The sequence below is a fragment of the Bombus flavifrons genome, chromosome 5 (genome assembly GCF_040668555.2).
Source record: "Bombus flavifrons isolate JBK064 chromosome 5, iyBomFlav1_principal, whole genome shotgun sequence".
In the NCBI taxonomy this organism is placed as follows: domain Eukaryota; kingdom Metazoa; phylum Arthropoda; class Insecta; order Hymenoptera; family Apidae; genus Bombus; species Bombus flavifrons.
In genome coordinates, this window is record NC_138446.1 from 9,055,031 (window position 1) to 9,081,562 (window position 26,532).

General features: G+C 35.5%; 1 protein-coding gene across 6 annotated transcripts in view; it reads left to right on the top strand.

Annotated features, from left to right (window-relative positions):
* E23 (ABC transporter G family member E23) overlaps positions 1-26,319 on the top strand; it is a 272,552-nt gene extending 246,233 nt beyond the window's left edge. For all 6 annotated transcript variants that reach the window (XM_069112852.1, XM_069112853.1, XM_069112856.1 and 3 more), the window contains 8 exons: positions 4,206-4,306; positions 5,235-5,490; positions 6,626-6,796; positions 8,716-8,837; positions 14,617-14,824; positions 19,123-19,337; positions 23,145-23,353; positions 24,742-26,319. In XM_069112852.1, the coding sequence (XP_068968953.1) occupies positions 4,206-4,306; positions 5,235-5,490; positions 6,626-6,796; positions 8,716-8,837; positions 14,617-14,824; positions 19,123-19,337; positions 23,145-23,353; positions 24,742-24,937 (1,478 nt within the window). In that variant the 3' untranslated portion in view covers positions 24,938-26,319. The remainder of the gene's footprint in view (positions 1-4,205; positions 4,307-5,234; positions 5,491-6,625; positions 6,797-8,715; positions 8,838-14,616; positions 14,825-19,122; positions 19,338-23,144; positions 23,354-24,741) is intronic.
* The last annotated feature ends 213 nt before the right edge of the window (positions 26,320-26,532 follow it).

Sequence of the window (26,532 nt, forward strand, 5' to 3'; positions counted from 1 at the left end):
AAATTTGCTGACTAAATTCAGGTCCAAGTAATTCAGATTAAGAAAACATATTATGCACTTTACAAATTTCATGATAAAGGAAAATGAAAATTGAAGTCAATCAACTCCTGATATTTCGCTAATTTCCTTTTTAATTTCATTGTTCGATCCAATTTTATGATACACGTTTTATTTTAACTTTTTATGTTTCACGATTTTATGATTATAAATAAAAACGAAATATTTTGAAAAAAAAATACGTAAAAGGATATAAAGGAAAACATGGATTTTATATGTGGGTCGAAAGGGGAATTTTATTTGTTATTACAATGTTGTAACAATGAGGTCAGATTACGTGGCAACCACGGTATATTTTCCTTTGATGCATTGTTAATGTCTTTAATATCGAATGAAAATAACACCGTTATCGCTGCTACTATTTTTTAATTAAATTTGAAATTCCTCACTCCAGAGAAAATGACTGTATATTTAACTGAATTATAATTCGCGCGTACCTATCTACATGCTGAGAAAGATAAAAACAGAATAGTTATTTGCTGCAATCGTATCCTTATGCAATTAAACATTTCGCAACAATTTTTACCCTCCCGAATTTTTATCAAGCGCCAACATTTACGTAACAAGGACAAAGTAAAAAATACCGTAACCACACACGCAACATGTTTAATTATACAATGTTATAACATATCCAATTACGTAAATCAGTTCGTTGCAACGTCGACTGTACTTCAACCCCAACCAAACGCTACCAACATAAATCAAAACTCGATGCAAAAATTTTACCATCAATTATATCGATCGATTACAAGAATCATGATTGCTATAGTTTACATAATAATTAATGTTAATATAAAAATATTCACTCACCTTAGATTTTCTTTTACATAATTATACTACTATAAACTAACATGTTTTCAAATTCTATCTTCAAATACAATGTTACTGTTCAATTTTATCTTGATCGAATCGCTTAAAATTTATATAACATCGAATATTATATGTTATATTCCTTCTACACACGTGCTAATTTGTAACTAAACGTATCTTTGCAGTAAATATCTTACATTTTCAGCATGTTTCCTTATACATTTCCAGATCGTAACGTCATATACATTTCTTTATATCTTCCTTTTCATTTCCTGATTTCTTTATACATTTCCTGATCATAACAGTCGTAACGTGTCACGTTATAGTCATAATACAATTTCAATGCGTTTTTTCAGACAACACGTACGACATATACGTAAAAGTTTTCGAATATCTTTGTAAATCACTTTGCGAAAAAGCACCAATTTCACACGATTTCTCGCATTTGTTTCCACGGAGATCAAAGCGTCTGCGCGGGCTCGCGAAACTGGGACGATCTCTCGCGTCGCAGCCGTGTAAATTCGCCATAATTTGTTTATGGACGCAGAACGAGGAGTCGGTGGCGATTTATGACTTCCAGAGGTAAGAAACGGGCCATCAGCAACGTAGTTGGTCGCGTTGCCATCGCTGGTCGCCATCGTTGCTCGCCATCGTCCTCCTCATCGTCGTTCGGTCCTATGATTTTGATCGACGATTTCCGCGATCGTAATTCATTCATCTCTTCTCGTAAAGACTCGCGAAATCGTTTGTTATCGCGACGCGTTACAGCTCGCTGAATCACGATCGTTTCTGCCAGCATCGATCGTTTATCCCGATTCCTCGAAACGCTTTGAAGTCCAACCAAGATTAACTTAAAGCCACGTTTCGATGAAAGTTGCTTCCTTCAAACTACGTTTGACCTGATTTGACTCCGGTTGAATTTAATAGCATTGTGAACGTATATTCGTACGAGATCGAGAAAGACATATTTATTTATATGAAGAAGTTATTACGTAATAAAGTAGCCGTTAACGTTTCGCAAATTATGAAATCGTTTGGCATCTGGTTCTTCGATTATGAAATCTCGTGGAAGATTAACTTCTTGATTAATTAATGCTTCGGATCGATAGACATCGATATTTTCTTTTTTCTTTCGAACGAAATCTTCTTAATATTAATATTCCTAATGATATTTTGTAAAATTCTCTGAAATTTCTTTGTTCGTCTTATCGACAATTTTTCTCGCGGAAAATAGATCGACACTGTTCGTCGATAAAAAGCTAAAAACAGAGTTAAAAATGGAGTTTAGGAAATTAAAGATAAACATAATCGACGTTGAACGTTAAACGAGAAAAGAAGAGTGAAAAAAAAAAAGACGCAAAAGAAATACATCAAGCGTCATATTTGTTTCATTCTAAATTATTTTCTGAATCAACGAAAAAGTGAAAGGTAATAAAAAGTGATCACAAAACTTGAATAATGTTTTTATTGGGCAGCAGCCAGTAAAAAAAACCATTTTTCTCTGTTAATTTTTTGTTTGATTTTTTCACTTTATTTCGTTACGATGGAGATATCCGTTTGACCGATGTGTTTCATCATTGATGAGCAACCTAGCAATTTTTTCCATTTAATTGGATAGGGAATAAATTCGAATTGAATATTTTTTTTATTTCTGCCTTTGCAGCAACGCTACAGGTTTGTCGCGTTCGTAATCCAATTTGGAATCGTTTTCAGGACCAGACGAAACGATTTTATATTTCAATCGAGGAAGGACCGATGGAACGAGAATTTTCATTCGTTTCCTTTTTTGGTCGTTGATCCGAAATTCACCTTCATATCGAGTTCCGATAATTTTCGCGACGAGAAAAATGAATACAGTAATAGTAGCGGAAGCGTTGTAGCGAACGAAATGGGATTTGATTGTTGATCGATTTTAATTGTTAACCCGGGACGAGTTTGAGAGTTATGAAAGGAAATGAAGTAATTAGGATATTGTATAAGTAAATTGAACACAGTGACGTTTGAACTCTGTTTCTATAGCAATGAATTTCATCCTTTTTATTGTTAATCACAGCCATGGTCATTGTATATTTTGTTATTGTATTATATATATATATATCGTATTATTATGTATTATAGATTTTATTGTACATTTTAACTGTACCACTTGTAAATGAAAATACGTCAAGCTTTTATATAAATTTATATTATATTATTTTTAAATATTATATATATATATCCTATTATTATGCATTATAGATTTCATTGTACATTTTGACCTGTAAATGGAAATACGTAAAACCTTTTCGAACACATTTCTGTTATTTGCGAAAAAAACTATTGGAATTATTCCAATAAATTAATTTAACAAATACTTTAAAATAAACTACTTTAAATAAAATTTACTACTTTAAGATAAAAATGTAAACACCACTGGAAAGTAAGGAGCAATTATTTACAAAGCAAAATGAATTTCCAGCACTACACACAAGCGTAGATATTCTACTAAAAAAGCTTCTTGGAATATTTAACAATTTTAATTCGAAGAATCACTACAAACTTTATTTTCCTCTTTAGAAGCAAACCGCTCAGTTTTCCCTTATCTACGTCACAAAGAAAATTTCAAAATACAGAAACCATAGATTCACCTCTCCTTCATTCAATTTCCCTCCGGTTCTACTAACATCTACTCTACTATTCATACATCCTACCTTCTCCGGTCCAATATGCCTCTAAACTACGATATTCAAGTTGTACAACATGAACTATTCAGCAGTCGCGTTGACTGACTCTGCAAATTGAAATGTGTAGGGAAGTAGCGATGTTACACACATTACGTTTTACAGTTACCTTAAAATTGGCTATCATTCGTGTCATCTTTTCGCTGTAAACCAGCATACAAAATTATTAATTTATTATTTTTAATTATTTATTAATTAATTCTGAATTTAATTATCCATTAATTATTTTTTAAAGAATTAATCACTTACATTTATGTAACGAAACTTGACAAATTACCAAACAGCGAAGTTGATCAGTTTGGCTTGTAAGAAAAATTCAACAAAGTTCGAAGACACCGTGTGCAGAGGAGATTAAGTTCGCGGAATATGTATCGCGCGTCTTGCATCCCAATTACGTATTTTGAGCGGCGTATTTTTAACCACGGCGCCCATCATCATCGTGTCTTTCCGCGTGAATTAAGGTATCCACCTTAGTCGCCGGAAGATCGAGGATACATCCGCCAATTAGTGTTAATTAATTACCAAGGCGAGATAATGGCGAGCCAAAAGGTTCGCCCTGTTATATAGACAGCCGTGTAACTGTGTTCTTCATTTTTATTTTTCTCTTCTGTTCTTTAGTTATCGGGGATTATACGAAACGAGGACTGTCCGGCGGCGAGAAGAAGAGGACGAGCATAGCCTGCGAACTTCTCACCAATCCCTCGCTCATGTTGCTCGACGTAAGCTTCTTAATGTTGCTGATAATAGAGAGGAATGAGGATTTTCTATGTAGCTTCTTTAGAATTCTTTACTTTTTGTTCATTTCCGTTGAAACGATTTATTAGTAACAATCTTCTTTAAAAATATTTTAGTGGTGGTAATTTCCTGTAGAATTTTCCTTGGCATCAATATTCCACAAGATTTCGTATTTTTCTCTACTTTAGAAGCTTTATTATCATTGGAGTATGCTTGATTAGTTTTTAAATATTCTATTGTTACAGTGTGGCATATTTTTGAAATTATTGAAAATAGATCATCTCGAGCAAGTTATTTTACAAAATTCCATATTCCTAAAATATTCAAAGATCGCATATTTCTTAGGATTCTTAAATAAACTTCAAAGCTAGAAATTATCTAGAAAATTTCAAAATATCTCACAATTAAAAACTGCTATATTATACAGGGTGGTTGGTAACTGGTGGTACAAGCGGAAAGGTGGTGATTCTACGCGAAAAAATAAGTCGAAAATATAGAATAAAAATTTTTCGCTTGAGGCTTTGTTTTCGAGAAAATCGACTTTGAATTTTCGCTCGGTACGCTATAACGGATCTCACTGTAGATGTTGTCTCGATGGAAAAATTAAAAAAAAAAAAGAAAAAAAAATTAAAAAGAAAAATTTTTATTCCACATTTTCGACTTATTTTTTCGCGTAGAATCACCCCCTTTCCGCTTGTACCACCAGTTACCAACCACCCTGTATATTCTTCAATTACTTCTGGTAGTAATTAGAATTGAATTTCGACGACAAAAGTAGTAAAAATTCTAAAGGAACAACGCTTTGCTAGAAAGGATAAAAATAGAAAAAATAACGATTCTGAAGATCCTTGACCCCTATACCATTGCACAATGCAAGTAGAAAGTAAAATAATTAATAATACGATTATCCAGGAACCAACGAGCGGACTGGACTCGCATTCGGCACAAGGATTGATTTCACGATTGAAGAAATACGCTGAACAAGAAGGCAAGAGCATCGTGGTAACAGTGCATCAGCCCAGTTCCAGGATGTTCCACAGTTTCAGCAAGATCCTGCTGTTAAGTCGTGGCCAGGTGGCATATTATGGCCCTACAACGAATATTGGCAGGTTCTTCTCTACGATTGGACTCACGCTACTGCCACACTATAACCCTGCCGATTTTATACGTGAGTTCTTCTTGTTCATAAAAGAACAAACGATGAAATAACATGTTAAGATCGTGCAAATACATATAAAATTATTGTGTACTTTTAAAGTGAGGTAAATATTGTTCTGATAAGATACAAGGAAGTAAAGTAACTTATACGTTGCTTTGATAAAATACAACAATATGTTAGAGTAATAAATACTTCGTAGAAGTTCATTATACAAATCAGACAATAAACTTAGACTTAGAAATGTTAAAACTGAATATTATGGAATTAATAAAATCACGTAACACAACTGAATATTAATTCCTAAACAAACTAAGAATAAGAGCCTCCTGTTTAAATGAATAGACTTATAAACACGATTGGAATATAGAAGCTGAAAATAAGAAAAATCACTGTACACGTTGAAAGAAGGTCGCGATAGGCGAAAGCCGATAAGTTACTATTGATGTTACTATTATATCAATTCCTAAACCCTATACATTATCTTTTCCCTAACCCGGCTGAAATAAATTTAACTTCTTATCGAACGAATTATCAAGACCAAGGAAAGGTAATTATTTAAAGGTAATTAATTCATCAAAGGATTATTTATTCCGGAATATATTTATTCATAAAAATATCTACCGTATCCTTCAGATTCATCTTCGAATTAAAGAAAAATTCTGTGACGAGACTAATGTCTTATTTAATACCATATTTTAACATCTTTAACTCGATATAAATATTCAATATTTAACTCAAAATCAGTGGCCACTCTATTCGCTTAGAGAAAAATTCTGAAATTCTGCTAAGAGTAATATTTGAAATCTAAACCCAATATGAATATTCAATATCTAACGCCAAACCTGGCAATTCTAATCACCCAGAGGAAAATTGTTTGAGGAAACGAATATCTTATTTAATGTCTAACGTCTTTAACCCGACATAAATATTCAATATCTAGTCCAAAAGCAGCGGTTGCTCCAACCGCTCTAAATTTCCAGTCAAAGCAACCACTATCTCGTCATCCTCATGAAAATTCCCTTTACCGTACCAGCAAATCAGGTCGTGCAATTACCCAAGACAGTCTTAACTCGCTAATAACAATTAAAGTTAAGCGTTTCGTGCTTATGTCCAATTTCAATGTTCCATTTTCGATTGTTAACAGTGGAGCAAATAAAGGGGCCAGAAGAGGTTCGCGAGCGCATCGTGGCCGCGGCGAGGAACACGAGACAGGGACCTGACTGCCCGCCAGAACTTCGTCCGGAGTACAATCCAAGCCAGCATCCGCTTTGCGACCATCTGATCCATTATCACGAACACCACATCAGCCACAACGGTATTGCATAGTGCACGACCGGTCCATGGTGTCGGCTGTATGCACGCCTGGGGACTATCGCGGATATATCGAGCTAGAATAGTTGCGGTTCCGGTTCAGCCGCTTAAAACTCGAAGATCGTGTTCACCGGTGTTTGTGGGTCAACGTGTCTGCGAGATTCGATCGATTTTTCGAGCCGATGCTTGCCACGGGATAAGGATTTAAGCATTCAAGAGGATTTTTAATTGTTTGGGATTTTAAGGATATAGAGGAGTCGAATATTGTTTCCTTCTGTTGTCAAATAGATTGTATTTCCTTTGGGAATTTCTAAGTTTTATATTGTGTTTGATTTCAAGTAGTTTATTTTATATTGCGTTTGGCTGGAAATTGTAGTTTTATATTTCGGAGAGGGGAGACTTGTAAGGAGATGAATATTAAGATTTTATGAAGCGTTTGGCCCAAAATTTAGAAGGTTTCTTCCATTCAAAGAGCTCACTTAAAGAGTTATAATATAAAGGAATAAATATACAGCCCTTAAGAAACTGCTAGAACCTCGAATGCTAATCTTCAAATACTCCTACTATTGCGAGTAATATTACAAACGTTTATTGAAACATTTACCAAAAATAAAAAATGATCTTTCAATATATACGAACAATACGTTTCACACGAAACAGGAAAATTCGACCAAGTCACCGATAGATTGTGTACAAGATTTATACAAGATTATATTTTCTTCAACAGAATCAAAATGACACAATTTATTTCGCTTACTAAATACAAATTCTTTATATACACACATTTGTACAGAATATACATTCTGTACATTTGTACAGTTTAAACAGCATAAACAATCACAGTGTAACTATCAATAAATCTGCAGACACGTGACCTACCACGATATCTTAATTCTATCCAAATTCGAACGAGTATAAACGCGGTTGGATCTCGCGGGAGGATTATTTTCCAGGTCTATTCATCGTTGAACAAACGTACGTTCGTAAGAATCGTTCGATTGGACGATGAATGCGGATCATTGTAGTCAGTAATCATTCTTCGAGATACGGGTATCTCGCTCGGCCGAATATTTCCTCCGGCGTCGATTGATTAACGGTTTATAAATGGACTGTCTAGCAATAACACGGGGATTTTTCGCGGCGGAGAAGTATGTCGGGCCGAGGGGATGATTCTTTCGTTTCCCCCTTCGCGAGCAATCAAAGGTCGAACGATCGCCTAAAGGAACACTGCGAATCGAGAGAAAACTGATCGATTCGACTCGCCAATAATAATTGTTCGACGTTTCTGATCTCTCTATTTTGTAGTTTATGTGTATCGTGATCGTAATACGAAGAGAAATTGTAGAAATTTGTATAACTCTCTCGGTACTCAATTCGATCGATCGATTTATGTGAATATTCGAGTTTCACGATTTTAGTTCGTGTCATTCTTTTAATTAGACCACTCTTTGATTAGAAAAATTTTAATTGACAGGACGAAGAGAAACCGTAGGGATTTGTATAACTTTAACTTTTATAACTACGTTCGATCTTTGATTTGTACAATATTCGAGTTTTACGATCTTAGTGTAGTCTAATTTTTTCTTTTTTAATTGTTAGAAATTTTAAATCGCTTTTTCATCGGAGAAATCTTAATATATAACTTAACTTAATATATAACTGATTTTTTGTTTAGAGATGTTTTGCTTATTCCAATGATTCCAATTTTATAACGAACACTTTCTTAGAACGTTGAAAATCTTGTTATTTGTTGAGATATGAGCAAGATTGAAATACCAAAATTTGAGTATTGCGTTAAAATTAAAAAGTATTCTGTTTTTGATTTTTTGGTATTTTTCTCTTTTCGTGCCGCGGTTTGAAATGACAATGTTTGAAAAATGAACAAACCTTCTCTAGCCCTTTCATTGTGTCGATGATTTACAGTGAAAGAAGACGAAGGTCGTACGCTGTGGTTGGACACACAAAGCCATGCCAGCAGCAGTGCCAGTTCTGCGGACGACGACTATGCCTGGCAGTGGCCCACCAGTTTCTGGTCGCAATTTAAAGTGAGTACCACTTTGCAGACGTTTCCAGCGGTTAGGCGTTGAAACTGCGCTGCACTCAATGTTCATGCAACATGTGTGCAGTTTGTAGCGATAGTAGAGATATAGAAATTGGTGCCTTTGTCACGAGAAATCAATGAAATATAAGAGGAAAAAGAAAGGAGGAATTTTTCAAAGATTGACGGATTCTAATTCCTTAAATTTGTAACCATCCTTGCAAGATATTATATTAATAATTTTAGATTAAATACAAATTATTTGGCTCAAAAATAGGAAAAATATGATTTCATTTAAAAATTTATTTTATTTAAAAGATAATAAAAGAAGCAAATAGAGATACAGAATTCTTTTACAAAAAGTCTTAAGTCTTTGATATTAACATGTTCAAGATATTCAGATCCTACAGTTATATAGGAGAGAATATTGATAAATTTGAGATGTACGGTTGCTACAATTAATAGAGAACACTGATGTATTTAAGATGTACAAATTCTACAATCATCAGAGAACATTGATCTGTTAAAACATCTACAAGTTTTACTTTCAGTAGGGGACATTAAGTAGAAAAGAATAATTGTTTAGAATACGTCAAATATTATTAATATATCAAAGATTGTTAAGAAATGGCTGAGAGGTTGGACAAAAATTCATTGAATATGCAAATCAATTTGATAATTCTCAGTTACCTTTAAACACAAAATAATGTACAAAAATAACGAAGAACAAATTTGTGCAGTATATACAAATGAAAAAAATGTTTTTGTTAAAAATTGTTATCTTTAACATTGATAGATACGTTCAAGATATTTGTACAGATAAATATTCCTATTACATTCCGTTATATCAGAGGTAATTTTCAATTAGAAAAGCTATAAAGGTTGAATAACTGAATGTGTAGAATGGCAAAGTTTATACAGTTCAGAAGGCCAAAGAGGCGTATCGTTAGGGAACGAAATGAACCGGACTCGGTTCCGTTATTTCCCGAGAAGAAGTGACGTCAGTTTAGCAATTGAAAACAGAATCGTCATGAGATCGTCCCGCATGATGCTCCGGTTCTCGTTAACTTTCTGATTTCACTTCCCTTGCCGCGTTGCGTTGCAGCGTGCCATCTTGAATATTTCCCTTCCGTCCACGTAACCTTAACTCTCTAGTGCTATCTATGCAGCAGACGTACTATCAAAATTCAGCAAGAGGTCAGCTTCTTATACTCTTAAATGAAGAGAAGAATTTTATAGATTTCTTACTCTAAAAATACTTTGTAACACTTGCCTTCCAAACGAGACGTTTACTTTTAATATTGAATTGTTTATTAATATTGAATTATTAATAGCAATTCATCTGTCAGATTTCTGATCGACGATTTTGATCATTACACTATGGAGAATATAATTTTTGATGAATGTCAGTGTCCAAGTACAAACTTGAACGCATATGAATATTTTCTTACAGAGAACATCTCTGTTTATAAATGCATGACAAATACGAAGGATCTTTATGCGTGAAATAAATTACAATAAATCTGAATTATCAATAAGGATAAGGGGGATAACACGAAGAAGGAGGAGAATATTCAGCGTGACAGAAACGAAAAATTACCAATCGATTCTAACACCTTGGAATTTTTACATCCGCAATAAATGGTAATAAATCCGAACCAATGATTAAAGAATGACAAAAGCACTAGGAACAGACATTTTTATTGCGAAGTAAAAAATTATTAAGAAATACCAATGCCTGCTACAAAAATGTTTAGAAAGAAAGAAATAATGAAAATTAAAAATAAAAAATAATACATAGAAATTTTCGTCATAAGATGAAAAATCGTAGATACCAATAAATGCTACTAATATAAAGAGTGTTTATCCCTGGAATAAATCGCCGCACATAAATCTCGATAAACAACAATAAGAAAAGTGCAAACAATATACAAAAGAATTCTCGGAAGATTAAAAATAGCAAATACCAATGCCAGTGTCTCTAGTACGAAGAACGTTTATTGAAATGAAGTAGCGATAAGTGTCGATCGGAACAATAGTAAGGAGAATAGGGAGAGAAATTTTCTTGGTGAAATGAAAAATATCCGACGACATTCCACGAAGCGAACCGCCAACGTTGAGAATTATGTAGGGCAATAGCGTTGATTTCCTCGGAAACGCAACGCTCGGCTCGAATTGGCCTTAAACGCAAGCAAAGAGAAGCGGTCGTCGTCGTCGTCGTCTGAAGGAGAGATCAAAAAGTTCGATTGCATTGCACGGTTAATAGAGCATGCAATAGCAATATGAAAATTTAGATGAGTGGCCTGGTATGCAGGGGATAATAGGGAGGCAAATGGAAATGACATCAGGATTCGAGTTTAATGCTAGCGTTAAATTCGTATCGCGAGTCCTCGACGTTTATCTGGCTATAGCTGTAACATAGTCGTTCCAGATAATATTCAAGGTGCTCCTGCTATTTCTTCCGTTTAATCCTCTGGCGCACGATCTTTCACCTATTACGCCTCATCCAATCATTTTTCAGATTGGCAACAATTTTCCGAACAATATGTTTCTTTGGATATCAAGGACTAAATGAGAATAATGAAAAAAAAAGAAAAAGAATATTGGAAGCGTGTGTGATCAAAGGAGCTGAAAATATACCATAGTTTTTAAATTGTTTATCGTAAATCGTGATATATGTTCGGAAAGGGAAGTACAAGTTTCGAAACAGGTTTCAGATAAGATACAAAGCTTCAGGGGATCGTCTTGAAAAGTGAAATATAATGACGCGTGTACGAATTGTAATAGAGAATAAATGATACAAACATAATGTAATAGTGTCAATATGATACTCGTTTTCATCGATCTTATTGGTTATTTTATTTTAAATAAAGTTTTATTAAATTATGTTGAACCACTTCATTCGCTGAAACACGAAAACTGTACTTCAGTAAACTTACGAAGAAATCTGTAAGCAACAGCAGATTATCTATGTGATCAACTATTCTTCTGAAGAGTTTACATCTACTAAAATAGTTTTGCATCAAAATCACGAGGGAAATTGCCCTAAACAAGCTTTTAAATTAGTCGTACGATCTAATCTTTACTAAATGTTTCAGGATAATATAAATCACATATTTTCTTGGAATGGAAATAAGAAGAGAATCTTAATAATTAACAAATTGAATTTTAACTTTACTTAATTACCTTAATAATAAATAAGCAAGGAATCTCTCAGAACGAAAATAATATTTACCAAACTATATTTGTTGGCTAGGAAAATCGATCAAAAATTCACTAACTCACTCAACAATCGCTAATCGAATCTCAATAGAAAAAAGAATCTTAACGAATTCAATCTATTATTTCACTTGACCTCACTGAAACTCTAGACTATACGGTCTTACCAAATATATAATCGAAAAGAAATTCATTCGCCTCGAAGAAATCTTCATCTTCCATAAAATTTCCCAACAAGCGTCTCGTCGATCAGAAAAGCTTGGATCGAACTTGAAATTACGTCTTCTCATCAAAGTGACGGTCGAGAAGAAATTCGTTCACCCTGAAGAAATCGAGCGATTCCTGAAGAAAGTGCGTGGGTGCCGTGAATTGGAAAAGCCGGAGATCTGGAAGTGAGACGAGCAAGAAGATAAAAGAAAGAGAATCGGCTCGCTAAAGAGGATCGAGCAACGCAGAAAAGAGAACTAGGTCGCGTTTACGCGATTCGCCATATCCGGATAATTACAACGACCGGTATGTCTGTTCGTTGTGGCGTGCTTTGTGCAAACGCATCTCGCCACTTGCATCACTTTTACCCGATTCAACTATTCTTCGCGCAGCTGTGTTTTCAGCTCGATTCACGATAGAGAAAGTCCCGCCCCTCTTTTTATATTCCGTGTCACTTGCGTGTTGAGATTGCGATGTTGAGATTTAGAAAACGTTTTACGATAAACAGTAGAAAATGGAGGAAAATATTTTTTAAGAAAATTGATATCTTTTAGGGAACTAATTTTTATGGTAAATAATTAATTGGAATGATATTACGTATAGCGTGAAACGATCTCGTGAGATTATTTTGTTTTTGGACAGATGATATAAGCTGCGTTATATGTCATTTGTTTTGAAATGTATAAGAAATTATGTTGAGGTAGAAATTTCAGATATTTTTTTTTTTTAATAATGACCGAATTTCATGGGACGATTTTGTTAGAGTAATTTATTATATTGGTATATTTTATATCACGTGTAACTTATGTTTAATTGTTCTGTCTTTATCGGATCGTCGATTAATAAAATCCCAAAATTTCATGGGATTCTGTTTCCTAATTAATCTTACAAAGAGAGATTTCACTAAAATTCAGTAAAATCCCATTCGCCGGTATGTAATGCCCAAATTTGTTTTTGATTACTTAGAAAACGCTGATTGAACTTTGAAAACGTTTCCAAAGGTTTATATTTTGTTTTACAATTTTTCAATATGAAAATAATATATATAATATATACATAAATTCTATTATACGTGTTTCTCAACTATCTGAAAAGGTTCAGTTTAAAATATAAATGTATCAGGTCGTGGCATAAATTGGCCTTGTCTTTAGACACGCGTATCTTGTAGTAAGCGTAAAACAAGGCCGTATTTATTTTGCAACGCAATAAATCAACAAAATTCAGATATAATAGACAGCTAGATTACATTACAGATAATTTGAAGTTAGCCATTTGAATTTAAATGAAATTCAGCCTGACTAAGTATACAAGCGTACCGTACGTTGTTTAGATCGATGGCTGCGATCGATTTGCCTGCTAATTGAGTAATTAACGATAACGTGCTCGTCATATGGTGAAGTTGCTCGCGTACTATAGTTGTAATTTAAAGAGACCTTCGAAACCAGCATTGTGAAACTTTGCGTTCTATTTCCTCACGGCCGCTGATATAATTGAGCTGCACCAAAGAGGTGTAGCTGAGCAACCTTGCATTGTGACATTGTCGCGCACGGGGGCAGTGTTCATATCGTTCCGAGCACGTAGATTAATAACCAAGTTGTGTATCTGCATTTCAGTTGTCCAACTCCTTCAATTTTTATGACAGTACCTCCATCAGCCTCTGATTAATTACATATTCTTGGAACCTATCAAAAAGTCAGTTTCCTCATACATGTTCGCAATTTGAAAGAAATTTTTCGTAATGATCAAGTCGTGGCCATTGTTGGTTTAATTTTATGATCAAGTTTGCTATTTGTACGTGTTGCACGATGTTGCAAGGATGACTGTAAAGTAATTTTATTTTACGATTTTTTGGTAAACAGTGTTCGTATCGACCAATTTTCTTTTGATAGATACACACACACACACGTGCGAAATTTTAATCGATTCATTCGATACTGCAAATATAAAAAAATTGAAAGAAATTGTCAAATTATGATAAATTTCTATTCGCGTTGCATTATTCTAATTTCCGTATTTATAAAGTAGTTGATATAAGTGTAAATTAAAGCGTAAAAATAAGTGTAAATGAAGGTAACAGTAGGTGTAATATAATAAAGTAATTTATGAAAAAAAAACAAATTCTCAACTTTTCTATTACTGTATGAACATTCACGAATTACATAGAGTTCCACTGGATTTTAAATAAAATTTCCATTACTATGAACATTCATTTAGAAATAACATAGAATTCACTGGTTTACATATTCTCAAAACTTGTTACATTCAAACACAAGCAAAAAATATATGATTCTCTAGATACAAGATGAAACATGTGTCAGATATACATATACATAACGCAAGATTATGATTGATGATTTCAGGTATTATCAGAAAGAAACTTTCAAGAGGCACGGCCACGAATGCTGTCTCGTCTGAATTGGCTGCAAACGATAGCTCTCGGCTTACTCGCTGGACTGTTGTGGCTAAGGCTTCCCAGAACAGAAGCGGCACTTCATGATATCCAAGGCTGGATGTTCTTCAGCACCACGTACTGGATGCTCTTCGCGCACTTTGGTGCACTCTCCAGTTGTAAGTCTTTCATTCTCCATCTATATTTACTTGTCCAATTTTAGCAATTTAGCGGACCACGGTTTTAAGAAATTTAATCCAATTTAACGAAGAAGTATAATTCATCGGAAAATACGAAATATTCTCGCGATTTTTATTTTACAGCAAAAAGTATTTATAGATTATTCAGCAATTATACCTAGTATCGTTGTAAAGATATTTCCAATATACGACATTCTGATTTGTTGTTTATATTCTCATTGTCGTTCATATCTTCGATTTGTCTACTTATATCCTCAGTTTGTTCGTCGTTTACTCATTCTCACCTTATTTGTTTATCTACACAGTCTGTGCATGTGCAATTGCTACAGATTTTTCAAGCACCAAAAACTCTTAATTTCTTCAAGTTTCTGGCCAACAGATACCAACGTCCTTGCAATGTATAAATAAGCAAACTGGCGATAAATTAATTGGAAGAATCCAAGCTATCCAAGCGATCGTACAAGCTTCAGATAAGTAAAATTTGCAGAAAAAGAACACTCGATCGTCGAATTGAATTTTCTAATTGCTGGCAGATAAAAAAGCAAGTACTACAACTTATCAACTAATTCTACCACGTCTTACGAACTCTTTAATTTTCACTACACGTTAGAACCTACTAACCAACTCGAACTTCTGTACAAATACTTGCAGAAGTTTCGACCCAAGTCTGTCAACAACTCCTTAATTTCTCCCTTACCTATCCCCAAGAGTTTTCTCTTGGAAATTTCCTGCCATCCAATCAACTAGTCGAAAAACGTTCCTGAACATTTACGAAAGGAAGGAGAAGTAACACGACGATCGAAGCTCGACGATGGAAAGTTCTCAGGTGGTGATGGACAAGTGGAGGCAGTTGCGCAACAACGCGGAGAGTCTCAGATATGAGGTAGATTGGTTAATTGAGCGGCGACGACGTGACGCTCTGAATCGGCCATTCAGTCGAACGCGCGTTTTTTTTTATTGCAAAGAATTGCAAAGGACCAGAGGAACGGTCAATCAAGACGTTAGTATGTAGGTCGTGCCGTGACCCACTTATCATCCGGCACGGCAATTGAGACCCTTTTGTCGTACCCGGTACCAAAGCTCGAAACGGCCGTGACGAATTTCAGACGGTCAGCCTGTCTTTGAAACGGCATAGAAATTTTCTACTAGAAGAAACTGTGACGGTCGTAACGAAACTCTCTGTCTTTGTTCAAGCTTTCAATTCCTTAACCCTCAACCGTCCCTCGAATTCGCGTCTTTACGTGAGTCCCTCGGTGTCGATTCGATACAATGGTAAAAAAGTGAGCGAAACGGAAGGATAATTAATTAATTTTGAAGATTATTTTATCGGGATTCCTTCGCATATTCGTCGCAAAGAATATAGAAAGAGAATTAGATTGAGAAGGTTCCGGACAAATTGTTCTATAAATGGCCGAATATTATAATCTTTGGCCGGAAAAGTGTGTCAAACTTGACACGGGGGACGGATGAGGGTTAAATAATCAGCTGTTGAAACACTTCATCCTTATCGTTAGCTAATTGCCGGCTAATCGTTATCACAAAACTTTGGGATGAGTCACTTAATCTTAGAGCGCTTTAACTTTTATTCTGACTTTTGCGTAAATCATTAACATTTATCTGTTGTGAGAATTAAATATTCTGTAGAAGTGAATTTATACCGATGTTCAAGTATGCGATTGAAACATATTTTTCAAGCAGAATTTGTCTTATTCCGAGGGGAATATCTCGTAATGGTTACGAATCTTGTCTAGATGGGCTTCTGATATTTCAAGACGACCCTTGCTCTTTCTTTTTCAATGGAACTATATATTTTCACTTAGGTAGTCGTGTAACCCGTTCCGTAACAAATTTATCAACCTATAATATGGTGGTCTTGCAAGGTTGTTCGAAGTCATTTATTATTATAATCGAAATAATGTAAGTTCTGTTTGAAATACTTTTTTTAATAGAAAATAGTGCAAAACTACAATGATAACAACAGTACCAACAATAATGATAACAGATATATTGACAACGATAATATTGAATAACAATAGGGAGATAATTGCATGTCAAATTTCAAATGGGACTTGTAGAATGGATATTCTTTTCAGACAAATTTGTATCTGGTGAACAGAGGTTCAAAAAAATACATATATGAATATATATTATACTGAAGTACTTTTCATTGCTTTACAAAGAGATAAGGATTGACCAGGATCATTGTTATTATCAGCCCTTCAATTTATTCGGTTCGTTGCACATTTTCATTTTTCTGCCAGAAAGTTCCATCGCAGTTGAGGATTCGCAAAAGCGACATGACCCTTCTACGTTGGAAAACCTACAGTAAATGGAAGTAGAAAATATTGGACAGATATCGCTGAACAATACTAGAAAACGTGGTTAAGTAAAAATTGTCCGAAGGCAAGTTTGCTAAAGTTCTTTTATCGTTGAATATTGTCGTCCGCATTGGTATCTATCTGATCTCGAGGGAAGTCGAGTGTTTTCTCGTGTTCATGGCGAGGAGAGACCAATGTTCAATGGTCGTTTCGGATGTATAGATTGCAAAACTAAAAAGACTGGAGAGAAACTTTGGTACTTTTGGTGTCAGAAATTTTTCCACAGAAATTTTGATAGCTAGTATGACATGAATGACTAAGATACTTATTTAATAAGTTATCGTTTAACCAAACAGTAAATATTAAAACCACCAAAAGAAGAGAAATGTACTTCTATTATAGTGGTCAATAGAAAACAATTTTTCTCAGAAAGAAAAAATGATTCTAGGAGAGTCAAGTTATAAAGTACAATGAAAAATGTAAGAAAAACATACGAAAAACTATGCTATCCTCGCAAAAGCTTAGAAAGAAAGGAAACATGAGAAATACTAAATTCTACATAAGTAGCCAAAGATATCCACAAAAAGGACCAAACTTACAAGAGATTTTCTTCAAATGAAAGAATATTGTAGAAGCCGCTCTTTCTACTTTATATTTAACGAAAAGAAAGAGGCGAATCCATCGTCAAAGAAACTCGTTTCTTCAGGAATGCCAAAATTTTGCACCAAAAGGCAAAGACTAAGTAAGTTGAAGGCACAGAATTTCGACTTTGTAGCCAGAAGCTCGTGATTATAGTAAGGGTATACATACTAAAGCATAAGAGGCGTAGAAAAGAGTAAGAAACGAGAAAGGAAGATGAATAGCCAAGAGATGGAAGAGGTTCGAATGGAGAGGGAATCAAAGAGGATGCTAAAATCGGTTTTACAGCTCGCTGCGAGCCAGCATCCCTTTTTCGAGTTTGCTTTCATCGTCTGCTTGTAGCCATTTCACTTTCTACTCGAGGATGAGGGACGATGACTGTAAAATGGCAAACTCGTGCGACTAGACATCGCTGCTGGCTCTATGATTAAGTTGTGCGCCTCCTAAAATAATCACGAAACTACTAACTTTTCCATTTTATCATTTACTATCCTTTGTTCACGAGAATTTCTCGTTTGGATTCGGTCGTCACGTTGTATATCTGTTGTTGACGGTTTGTTACTCTGAAAAGGAATTCTCTGCTATGTTTCAATTGTATAAAACGTTCGTTGTGAGTTGTTAGGATTCTGCTAATCGCGGGAACTTGAACTTGGAGCTGTAGCGTTTATACTCTTTACAGATTTCAAAGGAAAATAAAGAAATAATAATAGTATACCGAATTAGTTAAATTACGATTATACTTCTCTCCTGTAAGGGTTCTTACAACTAAAACAAACGATTCTAGTATTTATAACTTCTTTCGACGTATTCCACATGGGATTGATATAGGAATACCTTCCCACTTCAAATAAATTCCCATTCCAAATACGTCGAAACCGTACAGTAAACATTTTTCAGTAAATTTCCCTAGTAAAGCTTCTTCATGGAACGTTTCGTTCGCGAGAAAATTAAATTTGAAACTTCGTTTAGATAGGTCTGCACATATCAAACTGATTCTTAATTGAACATGTTGAAACTCTATACTCTCGAAAGCAGGGCCCCAATTGGAAAAATTTTATTCCACGTTTTTCACTTACTCTCGCATGCAGGACATTCTCCTTAATTGTTCATTCATACCCAGTACGGAATTAACCGAGTTCGCGTGCGCTAAACAAATTTCCAAATTCTGTTCTATCCAAAACGAAGCACGCAATGTGTGACAATTTTATTCTACATCTTCGATTTATTTTTTTAAACCACTGCCTCGCCGATTGTATCGTAATTATCGAAACACTCTATACAGATACACGTGAATTAATCGCGAATGAAATTCTGTTTCAGTTCCTCCAGAACGCGAGGTGATCAACAAGGAGCGACTGTCAGGATCGTATCGGCTCTCGGCCTATTACTTGGCGAAGATGGTCGGCGAGCTGCCGCTTACGATTACGTTGCCCGCGGTCTACCATATCATTAGTTACCCGATGTTGGGCTTCCACAGTCCGGCAGTTTTCGTCACCCTGCTGGCGTTCCTCTTACTCAACACCGTCGTCGCGCAGGTAGGATCCTTTTTCATCTTTTTCGCTCATTTTCTCTCAGTCGGAAAGTTTACTCATAAGCGGACTGCGGATTATGTCGCGTTTGTAGGAAATTCCACAGTGGAAAATTACACAGAACGCGCGTAATATGAACAAATATTTATAATATATATATATACAGGGTGGTTGGTAACTGGCGGTACAAGCGGAAAGGGGGTGATTCTATGCGAAAAAAGAAGTCGAAAATATAGAATAAAAATTTTTCGTTTGAGGCTTTGTTTTCGAGAAAATCGACTTTGAATTTTCGTTCGGTACGCGTGCACTTTATCACGTCTCGTTATAACGGATCTCACTGTAGATTTTTAAAAAGACTTAAAAAAGACAAAATTTAAAAAAAACAAAATTTTTATTCTATATTTTCGACTTCTTTTTTCGCCAACCACCCTGTATATTGGAAAGAAGATACAGGATGATATGAGCAACTTGAGATACAGATTTACATAGATAGATATTAATTTGGATTATAAGGATTGTACGTATTAACGAGTTGAGTATTTATTGTACGTATAGCTAACAGAGTCGAACTATAATTATTTTTATGATTTATTTATTACGTATGTGTTTTTGTGGGAAGCTTGTGTCTTCTGGTTCTGGTTCAACGCGCATTTTATGTCTATTCTTATATCTTGTAGCTTGGATGGTAGTCTAAGCGGAAATAGAGAATTCTATTAATTCAATATATTTATTGAATAAACTGAGACAAGTCGCGTTAGTGTACATAATTATTGCAGTGAGTGTAAACTGCAAGAGCCGTAGGCAAAGGAGCTGTATCCTAAAGACTTGCAGATGATTGGCAACAGAATTTCTAAAGGAATTAACGTCGCGTAGGAAAATATGCAAAGCCACGGTAGACGAATTCGCAGCAGTACATATGTGCGGTTTAGCGGATCAAAAATTAGAAAAGACCAGATGTACAGCGATGCGTGAGAAAAAGTTGCTGAAGATCTAAATGGTCTCATAAGAGCGTAAAAATGAATCAACTGAAGAAGCCGTGGCCAACAAGTCGTGATAATACCGTTAACCGGCTTGAATAGGAAAAGCAGATCCGCTAAAGTCCTTGGGGGTTCAAGCGGTTCAAGGCTAAGCTGACTCATGATCTGATTGTAATTATGATCCGCAAAAGCCATTCCATGACCCGACTTAAAGGTCACGTATCTTAGCGAGTTATGCTGTATCCTCTCTATTAATCGTATGTGTTTAGCTTGATTTGGCGACCAAATTGCCGATGCATACCCCAACCACGGTCTAACAAGCGAGCAATGTAACAGCTTGATAGCGAGGGGAGGACTGAAATTTCAAGCACAGCGCTTTATAAATCCTAATATTAATATTTTCTTTTTAAGCGATGAATAGCGGACGCTTAACTCACGAATCTCTGATACTTGAGACAGAGCCACGTTGTCGAGTTTATACTCTTACATAATCGTGCATAGTGGTCGAGATGACCTTGTTAAATGGAATTTAGTAAAATTTAGTGACACGCCGTTGATTCTGCACGAGATCGATTTGCTATAGGATACAATCATCGGCAAAGTCTTTTTAAAGATTTCAAGATCGTCGGCGAATAGCAAACACCAGCTATACCGAATTACCCTAACTGTGTCATTAATAAAGTTAAATAGGATCTAAATGGGACCTTTGGAAATCTCTTGTACAAAATATACGAAATATGCAAAAGTATAGTAGTTTATATAATACTTGGTAGGAAAACAATTTTCTATGGGAGTTCCATTTTTTAATTATATTCTCAAGAGTATGAATTTGAATAAAAATCCGTGGTCTACTCGTAAGATTGGCGAAACAAACAATTTTCTCGTATATTTTCTATTAGTCAGAAGCTTACCCGTGTAAAATCAGTGAGACATTCGAGAAACATTAAATCTCGATTAGCAAGATACGATCCAAGGATATCTACGTCTTTTTATTTGAAGTTTAACGTAATAGCGTTTGGCTCGCGTTGATCGTGTATCTACAGGCGAATTTACATGGTTTATTTTTTCATTCAAGAGAAACGAGGTTGATTCAATAGGATTCAAACAATGAAATTGAAACACGAATGTTTGTATACGCGTTTCAATGGAATTGATTACATTGGTTTACTTGAAAATGGGGCAGAAGCGAGTTGTATGCATGTTGAGATAATTTGTGAATATTTAATGGCAGCGTACTAGAAATTTGCAAAGAAGATACTATATGTACAACTGTGTCGTTCAAATGTAAATTAATAGCTAAAAACGAATTTCAAACCTTCTCCATTTTTACACTTTTATTAACGCTATTATCCACTAATAATATTCGTTTATTTCTTTCATTCTCGCTTATTTTATTTTCATTTATCGATATCAGGAAATAATTTTATCTTCCAAATTATGCGAACAATCAAATCACGAACCAGTAATCGCACACCATAAACCCAAGAAGAAAAATCGAAATCGACTAAAATTTTATTTCTCGTAAAGAAACGAAATTTCAATTCTCATACAGATACGAAATTTCACTTTACAGACGTCAATCTTTCAATTCTACTTTAATCGTTAGATATTTGTGCCTTTTTCGATAAACGAAAAAAGGAACGTTTAACTTGCAGCAAAAAATTTAGCAGAGAAATAAAAGAAAAAAATCGCGCGAAAACGATATTTTAAATATTTTTCTGAAATTTAAATACTTAATGAAAAATAGAAAATAAAATTGAAAAATGATTTAAAGAACGTGGTAACGTTAAATAATGGACGCAGCATCAATGACAGAACCACAGTGCGAGTAACGACAGCATGCTGTCGCAATCATGGCAAATTTCTTTAGTCACAAGAAATATAAACAGCAAGAATTTCGCGGTTTCCTTTTTTTCCGTCCCTCCTCTTCCTCTCCCTTCGTACGACCAGCCCTCGACACTGTCCACCTACGGTCAATGTACTAAGTCATCGTAGCATGAAAGGCGGCCGCGATTTACTTTCAAAACCACCTACCTATTGACGGAAATGAGTAACTCGCGCGTTTCACAACATGCCGGTGTGTAATGTCGCGATCAACTCGATTTCTATAAGTTCAATTGCTAATCGACCATCGCTTAAACGACAGTTTATCGTGTTCCTTCACTCATCGATTAAACTGCCATTGATTTATTATTCTAAGATTTTGTATAGAGATTTTCGCGTTTGTAATAAAATCTTTGTTGCAAGATATCTACATATTTAATAAATTTAATGATATAACGTATTTAATCAAGTTTGCAAATTTTTTAGAAATTTCTACTTTGATATTAAAAAGTGATCAGGAAGAAATTAAAATGAGTAACCGAGGACGTCTCAGAATCGAAAGATAAAAAGAGAAAACAAAAGAAAACAATAATTTCTGCATTTATTAAAATATGTGACACACAATCAGGAGCTTTGTTACGTTCTTAATTGTAAATCTAGTCTTTTCTAGCTCGATTTTAAAAGTACATTTTTAGATTTCCGCATAGAAATCTCATGTTTTACTTTCGTCCAAAGTTACGTTCTTTAGTTTGCCAAAGGCAAGTTCATCGAATTCTCTGTACAATTTCTATGTACAAACCTGATCTTCCACTTCATCGAGTTGCAAAGTTACATCAAAATCATACTTTTAAGCTACGAAAGATTTCATAGATTGGTACAGTGTGTTTTTAGATTTGTCCAGCTAATCGTGTCTTTCTGAAAGAATATTCGCCATAGATGGTTTGTTTATTATAGTTACTATCACGAATTATATTTTAATAATTCGAAACGCCACTGTGTTTTCTGATTTCAGAGCGTGGGATTCTTCGTTGGTGCATGTTGTCTGGACCTCCAAGTTAGTATAACTGCGTCCGCGCTTTACACGCTCGCCACACAATTACTTGGCGGTTATTTGGCGACGGCGGTTCCACCATGGCTGGCATGGGCCAGATACGCGAGCATGGTGCACTATGCCTATCAAAACATGCAGATTCTGGAATTCGGCGTCGGTGAGCCGATCACGTAAGTAACAATTTCAAAGTCTATGAAGAGTACGACATCGTCAATGAATACGAATTTACAAGATTTTTCTTGAAAAAATAAGTAAAAATTATGATTTAAGATAATTGACTTTAAAAATTCGTAAGTTCATTGTCTACACGAGCTGATTTTCCTTGGAAAAATAAATAGAAATTATAGAATATGTTTCTTCTGTTGACTGAGGCTCTATTTATAGGATGCTCGATTTCAAAAATTCGTTCAGTTAAATTCTGCAATTTACGAATTTACACGAGCCAATTTTTCTCGAATAAACACGTACAAATTATGGAGCAATTTTTTCTCTTTCGGACGAAACTGTAATTTACGAATATACGCGATTTGTATTAATTTTTTAAACAAGTAGAATCGGCGAAGGAATATTTTTTTTGCGTTTGAAGGTTCGTTTGTGGGACAATTGATTTTTAAAATTCGTCCGTTTAGATTCTGTCACTCACGAATTTAGAGGAACATCGCGTATAAATGATAAATGAACCTCTACTGCGACGCGATACGATGCATCATTCAACGATCACGTCTAACCGCTTTAGAGCTCACGCTATGGTGAACGCTAGATTCTTGGAATCGATGTCATATTTGGTTCAACGATGCGTGGCAACGCATTAATCAAATCCACATTGTTCTCTTCGATGTTTACAAAATTCCAGTATCAAGATGAGATTGAGGGAAGAGAAAATGAAATTGTGAAGATGAGTAATTTATATTGAAGAGAGATATTAAATAAAAAATTAATATTATAACTTCATGCAAATTTATTTTATTTTTATGAACACGTCTAAAGAGATAGAATAGAATATTAAATAAAAGATCATCTTATCTAGCTTCAGTACTTTGGCTATTTTATATATCTCTGTACATTATATTCGTTCTATATATTTTTACACCCATAAATGAAATGGAATTTAAATATTGCAACGAGTACCTTATTTTACATACTCTGTATATTTTTCCAAATTATATATATTCGACACAATTTTTCACGTTTCAATGTCCCACATATAAATACACAAACTGATCCATAGCATGACTCAACTACGTACATAATACGCTCAACATGCTACAAAAGCAAGACTCCGGCACAAAAGCTCTAGATTTTCTGAAAGATATTGGTTTATACGACCTATTATAGGTAGGCTCTGTGCTACTGATCGTTCTCATCGTGGTTACGGTAACCTTGAAAGGCGCGTGTAATATTGAACACTCAATGAAAAAAAAAAAAAATAAGAGAAAAGAAAGAAAACTCAAAAGAAATAAAAAAGAAGCCAATCCACAATTTCCAAAAAAAAAAATGCCTAAACCAAACCGAGAACGAGACCAAACTAATCAACCACGATCCATCCTTTGATTTGCAGATGCTCGCAGCCGAGCAAGTTCCAAGAGTGCAGGAACTCGACGACTATACCGGTGTCTGCGATTCTAGAAAGCCAGGGCGGCGCCAGGGGTTCCGGTCTTCCACTATGGGCGAACACGGCCGTCCTCCTGGCGTTCCTAGTGATATTCCGCACCCTGGGCTACCTGGTGTTGCGCTACTATCGCGTGCCCAAGTGAAACGGCGTACGATGAGAAGAACCGCCTTTCTACTGCCGCCTTATCCACGAAATGTTGGATCATGGCCGCGATCGACGGACGTCGGGACGGCCTCGCTACGCTAACGGGAACGTCATCATCGTCGTCGTCGTCAACATCGTCGTCGAGCTTCCCTTTGACCCTTCGTTTCGCCCACGGGCAGCGACAAAGTAGCTCGCGAAACCGAACGGAACAACCCGAACAGAAACCGCGCGCGAAAGTTTATTTTTCCAGGATGCCACTGGTCGTCTCGAGACGGCGCAGGGCTTGGAGGTGGTGGTGAAAAGATAATCCTCGAACTGGCACGGGTACGTTTTACACCCTCGTAATCATTTTCCTACAGAATTAGGTTCGTCGAATCGAACGAATCAAGCGGTTCGAAAGAAGCTGAATCGAATAAAAGAAATCGAGTCGAACTGCATAGTAGGAGGGTTGAGATTGCAGCGGGGAGAACGCGATCGGAAAGAGGAATCTTTAGATTTTTTCCTCTGGCAGAAACGTTCCGTCGTACGCCTGTTCCGTGTATTATATTTTGAGGAGTAGAATGAATCTTCAAAGGGGAGAGATTCGAGGGGAGATAATTAGTGGAAGAAAGTTTCTAGAAAGCGGAATAGCTTGCCAATTTTTCTGGGATTTTTCTCTTTTCAACGCCGCCTACCAATCTATTGATACCGCTATTTTAATTACCGAGCGATTAGCTACTATTTTTATTAATTGTACACGCATCTCGCAGAATAGAATACCTCAGACAGACAGGGAAAACCAGCGACCTAAGCGAAACGAGGGGTTAACAAAGAAAAGAAAAAAAAGAAACCAAGATAATAGGGGTTGATAGAGAGCGGAGAAATATAGGGGGTTTCCGCTCGTTCCCGCTAGCGGCGGGCGATGAGATAGAACGCGCGAAAACGCGTGATCAAGAGACTTGGCGAAGACTATACATAAGATTGTACACGTAGAGACTTTATATATATATACATATATATATATATATAATAGATAGATAGATATACATACATATATCACGCTATCACGTGAAGTAAGAGGAATACGAGAGAGGGTGGATGAACACGAGAAAGAATGCGGAGGGAACTCTTCTGTTTTAATTTCTTGCGGAAACAAGGGTATAATGATAGAGGAAAGAATGTCTGTATCTGTGTGTTTACGTATAAAACCGCGAAAGTATGTAAGAGTGAACGAGAACGAGCGTGAGTGAGAAAGTGTGAGAGCCATTTCTTTTTACTTTTTCTTTTTTTCTTTCTTTCTTTAATATCTTTTGAAAGAATCGATGCGACGTCGTGGCGTCGCGGTGCCGACTGAAAGAAAGGAATCACAAAACGGACACACACACACACACACACACACACGCACACATGACATTTGTACGACGAAGCATATTTCTTAAGCTCATAGAAGAGGGAGATGAGAAGAAATAGGCAAAGCGGAAACTCGCGGAGATAATGAAACTTCACGCCACGTCGAGAATCACCCTACACGAAGAAAAAAGAAACGCTTAGGTTTAAGAGACGTGAAAATGGAGAAAAAGGAGAAGAAGAAGAAAAAAAGAAAAGAGGAAGATA